This window comes from Muntiacus reevesi, chromosome 2 (genome assembly GCF_963930625.1).
Source record: "Muntiacus reevesi chromosome 2, mMunRee1.1, whole genome shotgun sequence".
NCBI classification, from domain to species: Eukaryota; Metazoa; Chordata; class Mammalia; order Artiodactyla; family Cervidae; genus Muntiacus; species Muntiacus reevesi.
Window position 1 is genome coordinate 25594007 of NC_089250.1, and position 14627 is coordinate 25608633.

The 14627-nt window shown below is 37.1% G+C and overlaps 1 protein-coding gene across 1 annotated transcript in view; it reads left to right on the forward strand.

Annotated features, from left to right (window-relative positions):
• GPR158 (G protein-coupled receptor 158) overlaps positions 1-14627 on the forward strand; it is a 294774-nt gene that overhangs the window by 138267 nt on the left and 141880 nt on the right. The window contains exon 3 of the mRNA XM_065919570.1: positions 10080-10182. Coding sequence (XP_065775642.1) covers positions 10080-10182 — 103 coding nt within the window. The remainder of the gene's footprint in view (positions 1-10079; positions 10183-14627) is intronic.

Sequence of the window (14627 nt, forward strand, 5' to 3'; positions counted from 1 at the left end):
TACAGTATTCTATTGTATGAGCTTCCCTGGTGGCTCAGATGGGAAAGAATTCACCTGCAATGTGGGGGATCTGGGTTTGATCCCGGGTTTGGGAAGATCCCCTGGAGAACAGAATGGCTGCCCATGCCAGTAGAATTGCCTGGAGAATAATATTAGATAAATACAATTTATTTCTCCATTCTACTTCAGATAAACATTTGGCTTCTTAACAGTTTGGGATTAGTGCAAACAGTTCAGCTGTTTTTGCTTGTCTATTAGAGCACGTTTGCATATCTTTCAATTGAGTATATACCTAGGATTGAAATATCTAGTTAACAGGATATATTGTGTTCAAATTTAGTAGGTAGTGTCAAGTTCATTTACAAAACGATCATATTAATTTGTGTGTCTGTCAGCACTATAGGAGGATTCTACTTATTCCATATCCTCACTAACACTAAAATTGTCAGTTGTTAAAATTTTAGCTATTTTGATAGGTATGTATTGGTTATCTTAAATTTGCTTTTCTCTGATAACTAATAAAAGTTAGAAACTTTTCTTATATTTATTAACTACTGTGACATTCTATTCATACCTTTGCTCAGTTTTAAATTGGAATGTTTATCGTTTTCTTATTGAGGTATAAAAGTTTTTTTATATTTGGTATTTGACCTCTTGTATTATTTCTATTAATAATTGTCTGAGCATTCTTTGGCATTGCCTTTCTTTCATACTGGAATGAAAACTGACCTTTTCCAGTTCGATGGCCACTGCTGAGTTTTCCAAATTTGCTGGCATACTGAGGGCAGTACTTTAACAGCATCATCTTTTAAGATTTGAAATAGCTCAGCTGGAATTCCATCATCTCCAGTAGCTTTGTTCGTAGTAATGCTTCCTAAGGCCCACTTGACTTCACTCCGTAGGATGTCCAGCTCTAGGTGAGTGGTCGCACCATCATGGTTATCCAGATCATTAAGACCTTTTTTGTGCAATTCTGCTGTGTATTCTTGTCACCTCTTCTTAATATCTTCTGCTTCTGTTAGGTCCATATAATTTCTGTCCTTTAATGTGTCCATCTTTGCATGAAATGTTACCTTGGTATCTCTAATTTTCTTGAAGAGATCTCTAGTCTTTCCCATTCTATTGTTTTCCTTTGTTTCTTTGCATTGTTCACTTAAGAAGGCTTTCTTACCTCTCCTTCCTGTTCTTTGGAACTCTGCATTTAAATGGGTGTATCTTTCATTTTATCCTTTGCCTTTTACTTCACTTCTTTCCTCAGCTATTTGTAAAGTCTCCTCAGACAACCATTTTGCCTTGTTGCATTTCTTTTTCTTGGGGATGGTTTTGATCACCACCTTCTGTACAATGTTATGAACCTCTGTCCATAGCTCTGTCCTTATCACCATAGAGCAACTTCAAGTTTGCCTTTCGGCTTGTGGATTGTAGGTTCTCTGTGAACTAGACCAAGATTTTGTCCTTCTTTGTTGTTGTAGCAAAGTGCATACAATGGGGCTCAGTAAGCAAGAGGTAAATAAAGTCAACAATGAGAAGAAAGTTGCCACTGCTTATGATCTGTGACCACAGGAAGCACAGGGTGTCAAAAGTACTGGTGAGTTTGTGGTTTAGTGGAGCTTATATTTATCAAGACTTTGGACCTTTTTTCTGTTAAAAGATCTAAAAAAAAATTGGCTTGCTTACTCAGATAAAATCCTAACATTTTTCTGAGTCAGTTTCAACCCCCACAACCCCCACCAAAGCATCTTGCCATGTGTCAGTGTGAAGTCTGTAGACTTTTAAGGTGTCTGCTTCAGACGCTGCATTGGCAGCCTTTAGCCCCTTGTTGTGAGTGGGCTCCACTGAATATAACAAGAATGTTTCAAAAATTAATAATAGAAAATAGTTTCTTTTTTAATTTTAACTGTATCATAAGAGAAAACATCCCCCCAACCCCCGCCTCCAGTCCATCAAGCTTTTTAAGCCAGGTTCTCTGGCAGCTAATGAATAATAGAGACAAAATGTAGTTCTTTTCCTCCCTGGTGGAATACTGCATTATTTGTTATTCATGAGTTCTTGATTTCCTGGAAGATTGTTTGATGAAATAGGTGGGTGATGTACTCTGTCATTGCCTAGAGGCCTTTTAGATTTCCCCTGTTTGAGTGTTTTCCTTTTGTTTTAATAAACTGCTGATAGTTGTAGAGAAGAATCACTGGATGTTAGGATAATTAGCGTGTTTTAATACCAAGTCCCCTCAATCCCACTTGGAAATGACCAGATTCAACATTTTACAGCATTTCTTCACAAGTTTCATAGAAGGAGTGAAATACAAATAAATGTTGCTGGCTTTTTAAAAATTATCTAGGAAACCCAGGTGGCATTAGCGGTAAAGAACCCATCTGCTAATGAAGGAGACATAAGAGATTCAGGTTCGATCCCTGGGTTGGGAAGATCCCCTGGAGGAGGGCATGGCAACCCACTCCGGTATTCTTGCCTGGAGAATCACCATGGACAGAGGAGCATGGGGGTCTATCGTCCATAGGGTCACACAGAGTTGGACATGACTGAAGCAACTTAGCATACATACATAGAAAACCCAGTTACTATTTTGTCTTGCCAGGGTCAAGCCTTTCGTCTTTTTTCTTTATGCTTCTCTGGTCTTGCCTTCTACTTTTTCAGTAATGCTCAGGTGGGGCTAGTGATGAAGAATCTGCCTGCCAATCCAGGAGACATAGGTTTGATCCCTGGGTTGGGAAGAGCCACTGAAGTAGGAAATGCAACCCACTCCAGTATTCTTGCCTAGAAAATCCTATGGACAGAAGAGCATGGAAGGCTACAATCCATTGCCTTGCAGAGAGTTAGACATGACTGAGTATAGTAAATTCATTATAGCAGGAACCCTTTTTGGAATTAGATATGTCTTCTGTCAAAGCAGAGTAGAACCATGTTTTTGCCACTGAAGAGAAAGAAGTGACAATCTGGACTGCCATGAACTCCCTGGTTTCCATTGCTTGGCTTGCTGGGTTTAGTTTGGGACTAAGCCCCTGTGAACTGATCTGATGACTCTTCTTAGACCCAGACCTATTTTCAGGAATTCAAGTAGAGAAGAGTTACTCTACTTATATGCCCTGAGATGAAGATTTGTTTTCTAAGATGTGAGCTTTGGGGACTCTGCTTTGGGAAGGGAAAGGCTTATTTTTTTGTTTGTAACAGGTGTAGGAATTAACCACATTTCTTAAGATGCATTTTGTATATGCATTTAAAAATTACTAATTTTCACAGACTTGAAACTTAATGATTCAGCAAACCAATCCATTTTTGAATATTGCTTGAAACCAAGCAATAAAATAAAGTTCTTGAAATGAAGTAAATTCCAAAGTGACCGGACAGTAGCATCCATTCCTGTTCATCGGAGAGTAGTTATTATTCTCTTTGGAGCCAGGCTCCTGGGGTTGAATCCTGGCTGTGCCAGGATTAAAACTTTAATTTTTAAAGTTTAACTTTAAATTAACTTTAATTAATTTAATTAATTTTAACTTTAACTTTAATTAAAGCTTTTAGGTTAAGCTTTGGGCGTTACCTTAGCAGTTGTTGCCTTAATTTTCTCATCGTTAAAATGGAGATAATGATAAAATTGATGTAGGGTTAAATGTGTTAATACTTATACATTGCTTAGAACAGGACCTGGAGTAAATATAAAGTACTTACTATTATTTACTCTCACTTTGTTATGTGTTATCTTGTGTATTCTTGGCTTTCTATGTTTGATGATCTAGTTTCCATGTATACAGGCAATTAAAACATAATATAGGAGGGAAGAGACACTTCTAGAATAAGTCTATATTTTACAATTAAAATATGATAACAAAATTAAGAAGGAAAAAGAAAACATAAAAACTAAGCAAAAGAACTCAAATAGTACAGCAGTCTGGGCTATTTAGTATATGAGAAAATAGCCATAAACCTTTAATAGCTCCAGAGGGCATTAGTGTATTTCAGCATAGTTCATTCAGTACCTATTGTTCAGAGTAATGATTCTGACTCATGAAGGAAATGTTGAATTCTGTTCATGATGTTCAGTTCAGAGAAGCCAGAAAGTGTTTCACATTTTAGGAAGATTCTAAAACAAAGTAAAACAAATTAAAAGGTATTTAAAGATTTCTAGAGGATTTTGAATTATATAAATTTTATTGTATTTGCATTTTTGCCTCTTTCTTCCAGTCCAAATTAATCTTCAGAATGATATGTAAATGTGATCCTTAGGCACAAGCATTGTTTCCATTAAATGCCAAACAGTACTTCCCCTGTACGTATCTAATTTTAGCCTTCATTTTAGCCATTTCCCTGCTCTTTGGTACCTTTATACAAAATCTTCATGACTGTCAAGGTGGCCAGGTTTTGCTCTGCAATTATGTTTAACCAGGTATTTAGGTGAATTATATTGTTTGTTTAGTTGCTAAGTCGTGTCCAACTCTTTTGAAACACTGTGGACTGAAGCCTGCAAGGCTCCTCTGTCGGTGGGATTCTCCAGGCAAGAATATTGGAGTGGGTTGCCATTTCTTTCTCCACAGGTGGATTATATGTCATGGCAATTATGTGTTGTAGTATGCCCTGCGGTCTTTATATACTTGTTGTTGAGGGAGAAAGACCATTTTGCTCTAAACTCTTAAAAACTTTTTTTAAATTGTGGTAAAAATACATAGAGGCTTCCCTGGTAGCTCAGCTGGTAAAGAATCTGCCTGCAGTGCAGGAGACCCTGGTTCGATTCCTGGGTCTGGAAGATCCGCTGGAGAAGGGCTAGGCTACCCACTCCAGTATTCCTGGGCTTCCCTGGAGGCTCAGATGTTAAAGAATCCACCTGCAATGCCCATTAAACAGCTTCTCATTTTTCTCTTCCTTTAGTCCCTGGAAACCACCATTCCACTTTATTTTTCTGTTAATTTAATCACTTTAGATACCACATAGAAGCATACAGTATTTGTGTTTTCTGAGATTGACTTGTTTCAATGAGAATAAAGTACTCAAGTTCATTCATGTTGTAGCACATGACAGGATTTTCTTTATTTTAAAGACTAAATAATAATTCCATTGCCTGTATATCCACGTTTTATTTACTTATCCATTAATGAACATTTGAGTTGCTTCCACCTCTTGACAGCTGTGAATAATGCTCCAGTGAACATGGGTATTTGAATATCTTTTCGAGACTCTGCTTTCAGTCTTTTAAATATATACCCAGAAGTGTGATTATTGAATCATATGGCAATTTTTTTTGTTATTGAGTTCTCTATATCAACCCCTCATTGGATATATGATTTATAGATATCATCTCCCATTTAGTAGGTTGCCTTTTAATTTTGGTGACAGCTTCCTTCTCTGAACAGAAGTCTTTTAATTTTGTGTAGATTCATTTGTTTATTTTTACTTTTGTTTCCCTTGTTTTTGGAGTCAGATCTACAAAAATACTATAGATGTCCAGGAGATTGCCACCTATATTTTGTCTAATTTCGAATATTGCATTCAATTCTTTAAACCATTTTGAATTAAGTTTTGTAAGTGGTGTAGGGTAGTGGTCTAGTTTCATTCTTTTGTGTGGTAGCAGTTTAGCTTTCCTGACACCATTTATTGAAGAGACTATCCTTTACTCATTGTATCTTCTGATTTCTTTGTCATAAATTACTTGACCAAAATATGTGTGGGTTTATATTTGTGCTTTCTCTTCTGTTTAATTGATTTTTGTGTCTGTTTTTATGTCAATACCATATTGTTTTGACTACTATAGTTTTGTGGTATAGTATCATGTTATCTGCAAATAGTGATAGTTTTATAATTTTCCTTACAATTTTGATGCATCTTATTTATTTTTCTCAGCTAATTGCTGTGACTGTAAATTCCAGTACTATGTTGATGAAAGTGGGGAGAGTGGGTATCCTGCCTTGTTCATGATCTGAAAGGAAAAGTTTTTCCTATTCACCATTGAGTGTGATATTAGCTGTGCATTTGTTGTTTGTCATATGTGACCTTTATTATTTTGAGATATATCCCTTCTACACCTATTTTGTTGAGTCTTTTTTTTCTATTGTAAGTAGATGTTGAATTTTGTCAAATGCGTTTTCTGCATTTATCGAGATGATCTTATGATTTGTTGTTGCTGTTAATGTGAATCATGCTGATTGATTTGCAGATGGTGAACCACTCTTGCATTTGTGAAATCAATTCCACTGATCATGGTGTGTGATCCTTTGAATGTATTATTGAATTTGGTTTGCTAATATTTTGTTGAGAATTTTTGGTTATGTGTTCATCAGAGATATTGGCCTATGTTTTCTTTTGTTGTGTTATCATTGTCTGGTTTTGGTACTAGTGTCATTCCGGCCTCATAAAATGAGTTTGGGAGTGTTCCTTTCTCTCCAGTTTTTTGCATAGATTATTAGATCTTCATTAAAACTTTGGTAGAATTCACCAGCAAAGCTGTCTTGTCCTATACTTTTGCTTGTGGGGAGGTTTATGATTACTGATTAAGTGTCCTTGCTGGTAGTCAGTCTATACCACCATCTTAGACCCCCTTTCCTTTGGATATCGTTTCCTTTTTTTTTTTTTTGTCTTTCTCCATTTCTTTCAGCAGTATTTTTCTGTTAAATTTTTTACCTCCTTTGTTATTTAAAGTGCGTTTAAAGTACACTAAATACATTTGGTTATTTTGTTGTTGTTCAGTTGCTCGTTGTTTCCTACTCTTTGTGACCCCATGGACTATAGCATGCCAGGCTTCCCTGTCTTTCAACAGCTCCAGAGTTTGCTCAAATTCAGGTCCACTGAGTTGATGATGCCATCCAATCATCTTGTCCTCTGTTGCCTGCTTTTCTTCCTGCCCTCACTCTTTCCCAGCGTCAGGGTCTTTTAAAATGAGTCGGCTCTTCGCATCAGGTGGCCAAAATATTGAAGTTTCAGCTTCAGCATCAGTCCTTTCAATAAATATTCAAGGTTGATTTTGAATTTAAGATTGATGGGTTTGACCTCCTTGCAGTCCAAGGGACTCTCAAAAGTCTTCTCCAAAACCACAATTCAAAAGCATCAATTTTTCAGCACTCAGCCTTCTTTACGGTCCAACTCTCACATCCATACATGAATACTGGAAAAACCATAGCATTGACTATACAGACCTTTGTTGGCAAAGAATATATATACACTACTCTATTCTTGGTATCTAAGACTTTGTTTACCTGGATATATCTTGGCTGGATGAATGTTTAATAAATGTAACTCACAAATTCCATGTTAGTTATGAACTTAGTTTCACAATCTACTTAGCTAAATAATGATACCTCACTGAATTGGTCTTCTTGGTGTCGTTTGCTTCTTCCTTTCTGCCTAACATTTTAACCTTGGAGTGTCATGAGTCATCACTTTGAATCTATTTCCTTCACTGCCCATAGGCACTCCCTTACTGATCTAGCTTTATCTGACCTCATGGCTTTGTCTATCATCTTTATGTGAATGATCACAAATTATACAGTCCAGACATCTCTCCTAAACTCCATACTACTTCATCAGACTGCTTATTTGATATGGAGATTAAATTTCAAATAGTCATTCCACATTTGACATTTGAAAAAGTGAGCTTTGTGCTCTCTTCTCCATATTGATTCTACCTGTAGCCTTTCCTAGCTCCTTGATGACAGCTCCATTCTTAAGGTTGCTCAAGCCAAAAACTTGGGAGTCATTCATTCTTCTCTTCCTATTTCAGCTATTGAGGCATCTTGGTAGTTCTGCCTTCTTAAAACTGTACCTGAATTTGACTCAGTGATTGACCCAATGATTGCAGTTAAAAATATAAGGCTCAGAAAAATAACAAGAACAGCCCCAAATACATATAACTAGTAAGTCAGAATTCAAATATATATTTTCTGGCTGACCGCAAATAATAGATTCTCTTCCTCTACTGGTGCTTCTCCTAAGTAAATGTTATAATTGCCTTTTTACTTGTATAATTCAAAACTAGGGTCTGATCTGCTCTATCACTGGATCTTTATAAGTAAAGTGTGTTATTGCACTTAGGTCCTGGAGAAATTCTCTACACACAGGATAATTCTTTCATAAGTACTTGCCAACTCAGTTTACTTGACTGGTGCTTACCTGTCCTTGTATTTCAGTTCAGTTCAGTTCAGTCACTCAGCAGTGTCCGACTCTTTGCGACCTCATGAACTGCAGTATACCAGGCCTCCCTGTCTATCACCAACTCCCGGAGTCCACCCAAACCCATGTCCATAGTGTCAGTGATGCCATCCAACCATCTCATCCTCTGTCATCCCCTTCTCCTCCTGGCCTCAATCGTTCCCAGCATCAGGGTCTTTTCAAATGAGTCAGCTCTTCGTATCAGGTGGCCAAAGTATTGGAGTTTCAGCTTCAATATCAGTCCTTCCAATGAACACCCAGGACAGATCTCCTTTAGGATGGACTGGTTGGATCTCTTTGCAGTTCAAGGGACTCTCAAGAGTCTTCTCCAACACCACAGTTCAAAAGCATCAATTCTTCAGCACTCAGCTTTCTTTATAGTCCAACTCTCACGTCCATACATGACTACTGGAAAAACCATAGCCTTGACTAGACGGACCTTTGTTGGCAAAGTAATGTCTCTGCTTTTTAATAAGTTATCTAAGTTGGTCATAACTTTCCTTCCAAGGAGCAAGTGTCTTTTAATTTCATGGCTGCAATCACCATCTGCAGTGATTTTGGAGCCCCCCAAAAATAAAGTCAGCCACTGTTTCCCCATCTATTTGCCATGAAGTGACGGGACCGGATGCCATGATCTTAGTTTTCTGAATGTTGAGCTTTAAGCCAACTTGTGTTTAGCTCTGGGTTAAGAACTGTGTTTTCAGTTATAAGATATAATTGGATCAAAGTATGTGTTGGGTGAAAAAAGAAAGGTAATAATGAAATAAAATAGTCAAATTATTTTAGAAAGCTTTTTTCCCAAAGATTTTTCTTGCTATAACCTGTGAATTTAGAGCATATATTAGCTCCTGCTACCTTACTGACTGTTTGTTAGAGTTTTCAAGATATGCAATATTGATTTTGTTACTAATCATTAGAACTTAGATTGAGGGATTATTATTTTGATAATTTGAAATTTTCTCTCAAGGGCCTCTGTATTAAATGGACACTTTATAACTTATAAATTTACTAAATTCTGAGCTCCTCTAATAGATTATAACTGGCAAAGGGTTGGGATATAGGTAGACAGATACCAGAGAAGAAATTTCAATGTTGATCAAATTCTAGAAACACCTTGTTTTACTGGTAAATTGTATTTTAATAGAAGCTGTTCCCTCCTTACGTACTTGAATGTAGCATAAGTGAAATATATTAAACTGAATTTTGGTAAGGTTCAGTGATATCTTTGAAAAAAGCCAATATTAAGCTTTTGGGAGATATCTATTATGTCCCTTGGTATGACATATTTGGAAAGCCAGTCATTGTTTTTTGTCACGTTTAGGTACATGTTGAACATTTGTCTGTGAAACAGATTTTAGGTAAAGAGTGCTTCAGATTATTAATTTATCTTTTTTTCCTCTTCTGATTTGCACTTTAAAGTTTACTTGTTTTGTTAGTCCATCGATTTGTATTTCTTTCCCCAAGGAAGAAGTTTGATGACTATTTAATTCATAAGAGCAGTCTCCACGTCTTAAATTCTATATATCTGTCTGTCCATCTACCTACCTACCTACCTGTCTTTGCGTTGGTGGAAATATGTAGCATGGAATCACTTAAAAATATTCTTACAGGCTGAGGAAATATGTCTTAAAGCAATAAGATGATATTTGACGTATTAAAAAAACTGTGTCTAATTGCTTCCTCTGGCAACCGAATGAGTTAAAGATATATGGCAACTGCAGCTGTAATGGCATATATTTAGAAAGAAAACTCAGTTTGCTACTTCTAAAAAAATGTCTGTTGGCAAACAAACCTAAAATAAAAGTTCAAAAGTGAGATTTTATTTCAGGAAAATGTGATCATTCTGTTACCATTTGCAATGATGGATATCTGTGGGTCTTTATACAGTGAAATAACCTATGATCAACGGTACTGCTGTCTTTTCTTCTTCATAGTGTATGCCGATTAAAGGCCTAGGATTCGTGCTTGGAGCTTATCAGTGTATTTGCAAAGCAGGATTCTATCATCCTCGAGACTTCTCATTCAACAACTTTCAGAGTAAGTACCCTTTGGTCCTGTTCATATATGTTCATACACATAATATCTGTCATAATTAATTATTCAGATTTTCTTTTAACCTTGTTGAAGTTAGATGATTAAATCCCCACTGGTTTGGCCTTCTTTCATCACTTAAGGAGTTTTTGCTTTTGTGTGTCATCTCGATATCCTATCATATCGATATCCTCTGGCATATCACCAAAAATGTGTTTGTTTTAGGTATGTTTTCATTTTCAATACATTTTAAATGCCTAAAAATAATATTGCTGCTTGGTGAGACCAGTTAGAATTCAGTTATTGCGAGCTGTTGCTGCAGAAAGTTCCTAAAACTAATTTTGCTAGTTTACTTAATTTATTTATGTATCAATTTGTTTTTATGTTAGGTCTCTGTGCTACATGAAGAATTACTGCAGAGTTATTAACTTAAGGCAACACAGTCTTATTATCACACAGTTTTTTTTTTTCATTTATTTTTATTAGTTGGAGGCTAATTACTTTACAATATTGTAGTGGTTTTTGCCATACATTGACATGAATCAGCCATAGATTTACATGTGTTCCCCATCCCGATCCTCCCTCCCATCTCCCTCCCCATCCCATCCCTGTGGGTCTTCCCAGTGCACCAGCCCTGAGTTGGGTAGCTTTTCATTCAGGCATTAAGTGGTTCCTCTGCCCAGGGTCTCACTGAACCAGAATCAAGGTGTTGCCTGCAATGTGATCTGATCTGAAGCTCAGAGACTCCTTCCAAGTTCATTCACTTCACTGGCAGAATTCGGTTCCTTGCACCTGTGTGTGTGAGGTCCTTATTTTATTGGTAGATGCCAGTCTGGGCTTACTCTCAGCTTCTAGAAGCCTTCTTAAGGTCAAGTCATATGGCCCTTACTTTTCAAAGCTACCAAGAAAACCTCCCAATTCCTAATCCTGTTCATAGGAGTCTCATACATTAATCATTCTATTAAGTCCTGGGAGTGTTATCCTGTCTCTCTGCCATGTAATGTAAACCTAATCAAAGGAAAGACTATCCCATCATATTTACAGGTCCACTCGCATTCAAGGGGAGGTGATGATACAGGGCTTATACAGGCAGACCTCATTTTATTGTGCTTTGCTGTATCACACATCAAAGATACTGTGCTTTTTTTTTTAACCAATTAAGATTTGTGGCAACCCTGTGTTGTCAGATGATGGTTAGCACTTTTTAAGCAATAAAGCATTTTTTTATTAAAGTGTATATATTGTTTTAGACATAATGCTGTTGTACACTTAATAGACTGCAAGGTGGTCTAAACATGACTTTTATATGTACTGGGAAACCAAAAAATTGATGTGACTCACTTTGTTGTGATTTTACTGTGTTGCAGTGGTCTAGAACCAAACTCATAATATCTTTGAGGTATGCAGGTACTTTAGGATCAAGCTTACCTGGTTGTTTTCATCTTACTCTAGAAGTTGTCAAAGTTGCTATTTGAATATTGATTTCTTTTCACATCAGCATGTAGCCAGTTATTGGGTATAATAATTAACAAAAGAGTGTATGGAAAATTGAGGTGGTTTTATGGGAAGTTAGGGTTTGGAGTTGCTAGAACCAAGGTACAGGATTAGTTTAGATAGTCATCCATAGATCTTTGTCAGCCTCATTATTGGTCAGAATAGGAATTTACATCTCTACTGGGCGTAGTTCAAAGGATATATGAGATTCAAATCTGAGTGTCTTCCTCTGGGAAACTTTGCAGACGTTTATAGATTTTTTTTTTTTTTCTTGGTTTTTCTCTTGGAAAGTACTGTTCTTCATCTTGAGACAGCTTCCACTTAACTTCTAGGTTCTGGAAGTGAGTAACATTTTGCTCTCTCCTAAGTCATATGATTCACAGAGTTCAACCCATGTTCTGAGTAATGGTTGTTGTAGGCATGATTCTAAGATGGCCCCCCAAATTCTGTTTCCACATGTGTTGTACAGTCCCCTCCCCTTAAGTGTGGGTAGCACCTGTGAACATAAGATGAACTCACCCCCTTGCTAGGCAGTGTTATGTAGTAAAAGTCATGGTACAGTTGCTCAAGTGTTTACATTGCATTCAATAAGACTCCTTCCCATAGGAGCAGACTAGAGAAAGACTCTAGTGCCAGCTTTGAAGAAGTAAATTGGCTTGTTGTGAGAGGACCATGTGGCTAGCACCCCAGTGTGGCTACTGAGCGCTCAGGCAGCTAGCAAGAATACAAGGACCTCAGTTCTATAAATGCAAGGATCTGTAAATTCTTCCAACAGCCTGGATACTTTTGAAAAGAGAATCTGGAGCTCCAAATGAGCATAGAGCCTGGCACAAACCTTGATTTCAGTCTAGTGAGACCCCGAGCAGAGAGCCCAGCTTCACTGTGTCAGACTTCTGATCAACAGAAACTGGGAAGTGATTGAATAGGTGTTTTCAACTATAGATTTCCAGTAAGTTATTACACCACAATAGAAAGCTAATACAATAGCAGTGATGATAATATATTTTCGGCATGGATGTGCTGTTCCTTGTGTGTGCATGCACGCGTGTGTGTGTGTACAGGACCATGGCAATAGCCCAGATACTTTGGCATTCTTCACATTTATGGTCCAGACAGAACATATGATTCAACACTGAAGGATTAAAGGAATAGGTTTTAGCTTATGTTCTGTGAAGGTATTTTGTATCTGGTTTACCCACATTTGTTCTCAGCTCCCACTATGTGACTGAAATAAAACATCTAAATATTGTAGAACTAGAGAATGACTGTGCCATTTGCTTATAACACCACCAGGAGAAACTAGTTAACCTTTAACAACTTATCTTTATTTAATTTGCACACTCCTACTTTCTTCCTTATTTTAAAAGCCAGTGTTTTTCACTGACCTACTCTAAGAGGAGGCTGCTTCTCTTCATAAGCCTAAATAACTTACATGTTGTACACACAACAGCCAGGAAAAGAGGCCACAGTTTTCAGAAAGATGAGCTATATTTGGGTGTAGCTGTGATTCAGCTTTGACCTCAGCACATATTTAACTAGAACTGGCCTGCCTCAATGACAGAACAGAAAGATAGCTACAAGTTATAATTTGAGGTCAGTAAACTGCTCTTTGATCAAAAATATCTTTCCTGATGGCCTTGCCATCAAGTTGCATGTAAATCTAACATTATTCATTCCTTGGCCCAAGGAATACAAGTTATAACTCACTAAGGTATCTACCAAGGACTATCCAAACTTTTAAAAAATATTTTTGATTTTTAATTATAATTCTTCTACATTTCTTCATTTTAATATGTTAAGTTTTTCATTGTAATATCCAAGCAGTTTGTATGGTCAGTTTTCATATGGTCTTGACGAGGTTACGATGAAGTAAGGAATGACCAGATGAATCCCTTGGTCCAAAGGTAAAGAAGATATTGAAGACCCCCCAAATGAGTTAATGTATGTAAAACAGCTAGCACAGTACATGCCATATAATAAGTGTTCTTAATAAGTACTTGGCATATAATAAGCGTGCATGCTCAGTTGTTCAGTCTTGTCCAACTCTTTGCAACCCCATGGACTGTAGCCCACCAGGCTCCTCGGTTCGTGGAATTTTAGGTGTTCATGCTGCTGCTGCTGCTGCTAAGTCGCTTCAGTCGTGTCCGACTCTGTGCAACCCCATGGACGGCAGCCTACCAGGCTCCTCCGTCCATGGGATTTTCCAGGCAAGAGTACTGGAGTGGGGTGCCATTGCCTTCTCCTTTAGGTGTTCATAGATGTAGTTAAATAAGTGAATAAGGAAACAAACGAATATACACACATATATTATCACACATCAGTGATCCATGTAAATAGAGAATCCTTAAGTATCCTTGGTATTTAGTACTTTGTCTCTTTATATTTGGATAACCAATTTTTTAATCCAGAATTCTTGGAAAATGAATTCTACATGGATCAGAAGGAAGATTGCACAGCAAAAATCTGTAACAACCAGTGCTCCATTGAGAAAGGCAATAGGAAGGAGATTTATAAATTAAAGGTAACAGGAGGAAATCAGTTGCTTGACAGGGGAAATGGGATGTAGGAAATAGAGATGCCCCTGAAAATTTATTTAATTTATAGCTGTGAATCTAGAGAAAATATCTGAAATTCCCACCTGTAGTCTTGTACCTGATTTAGAGAGTGTAACTAAGATGTGATTTTAATCTACTAGAGAAGATGTCAGTGCTAAAAATCCTGTTAAAATATGAAGTGATTTAAAATCTTCATTTAGATGTAGGACCACAGTAAACAAAGGGCTTGTAAAGACCAACAAAGATTTATTCAGATGACTTGATTTAAAACTGTGCTGACAGCCCAGAGACCGTGTTCCTAGCATCTCTCTTTAGATTGGTGGTCATAGGAGAGGTAATAGGGTCTGACATCTGGATAGTAGCAGGATTTCAGAATCGCCAAGTACTTATGTGTAACTGTCT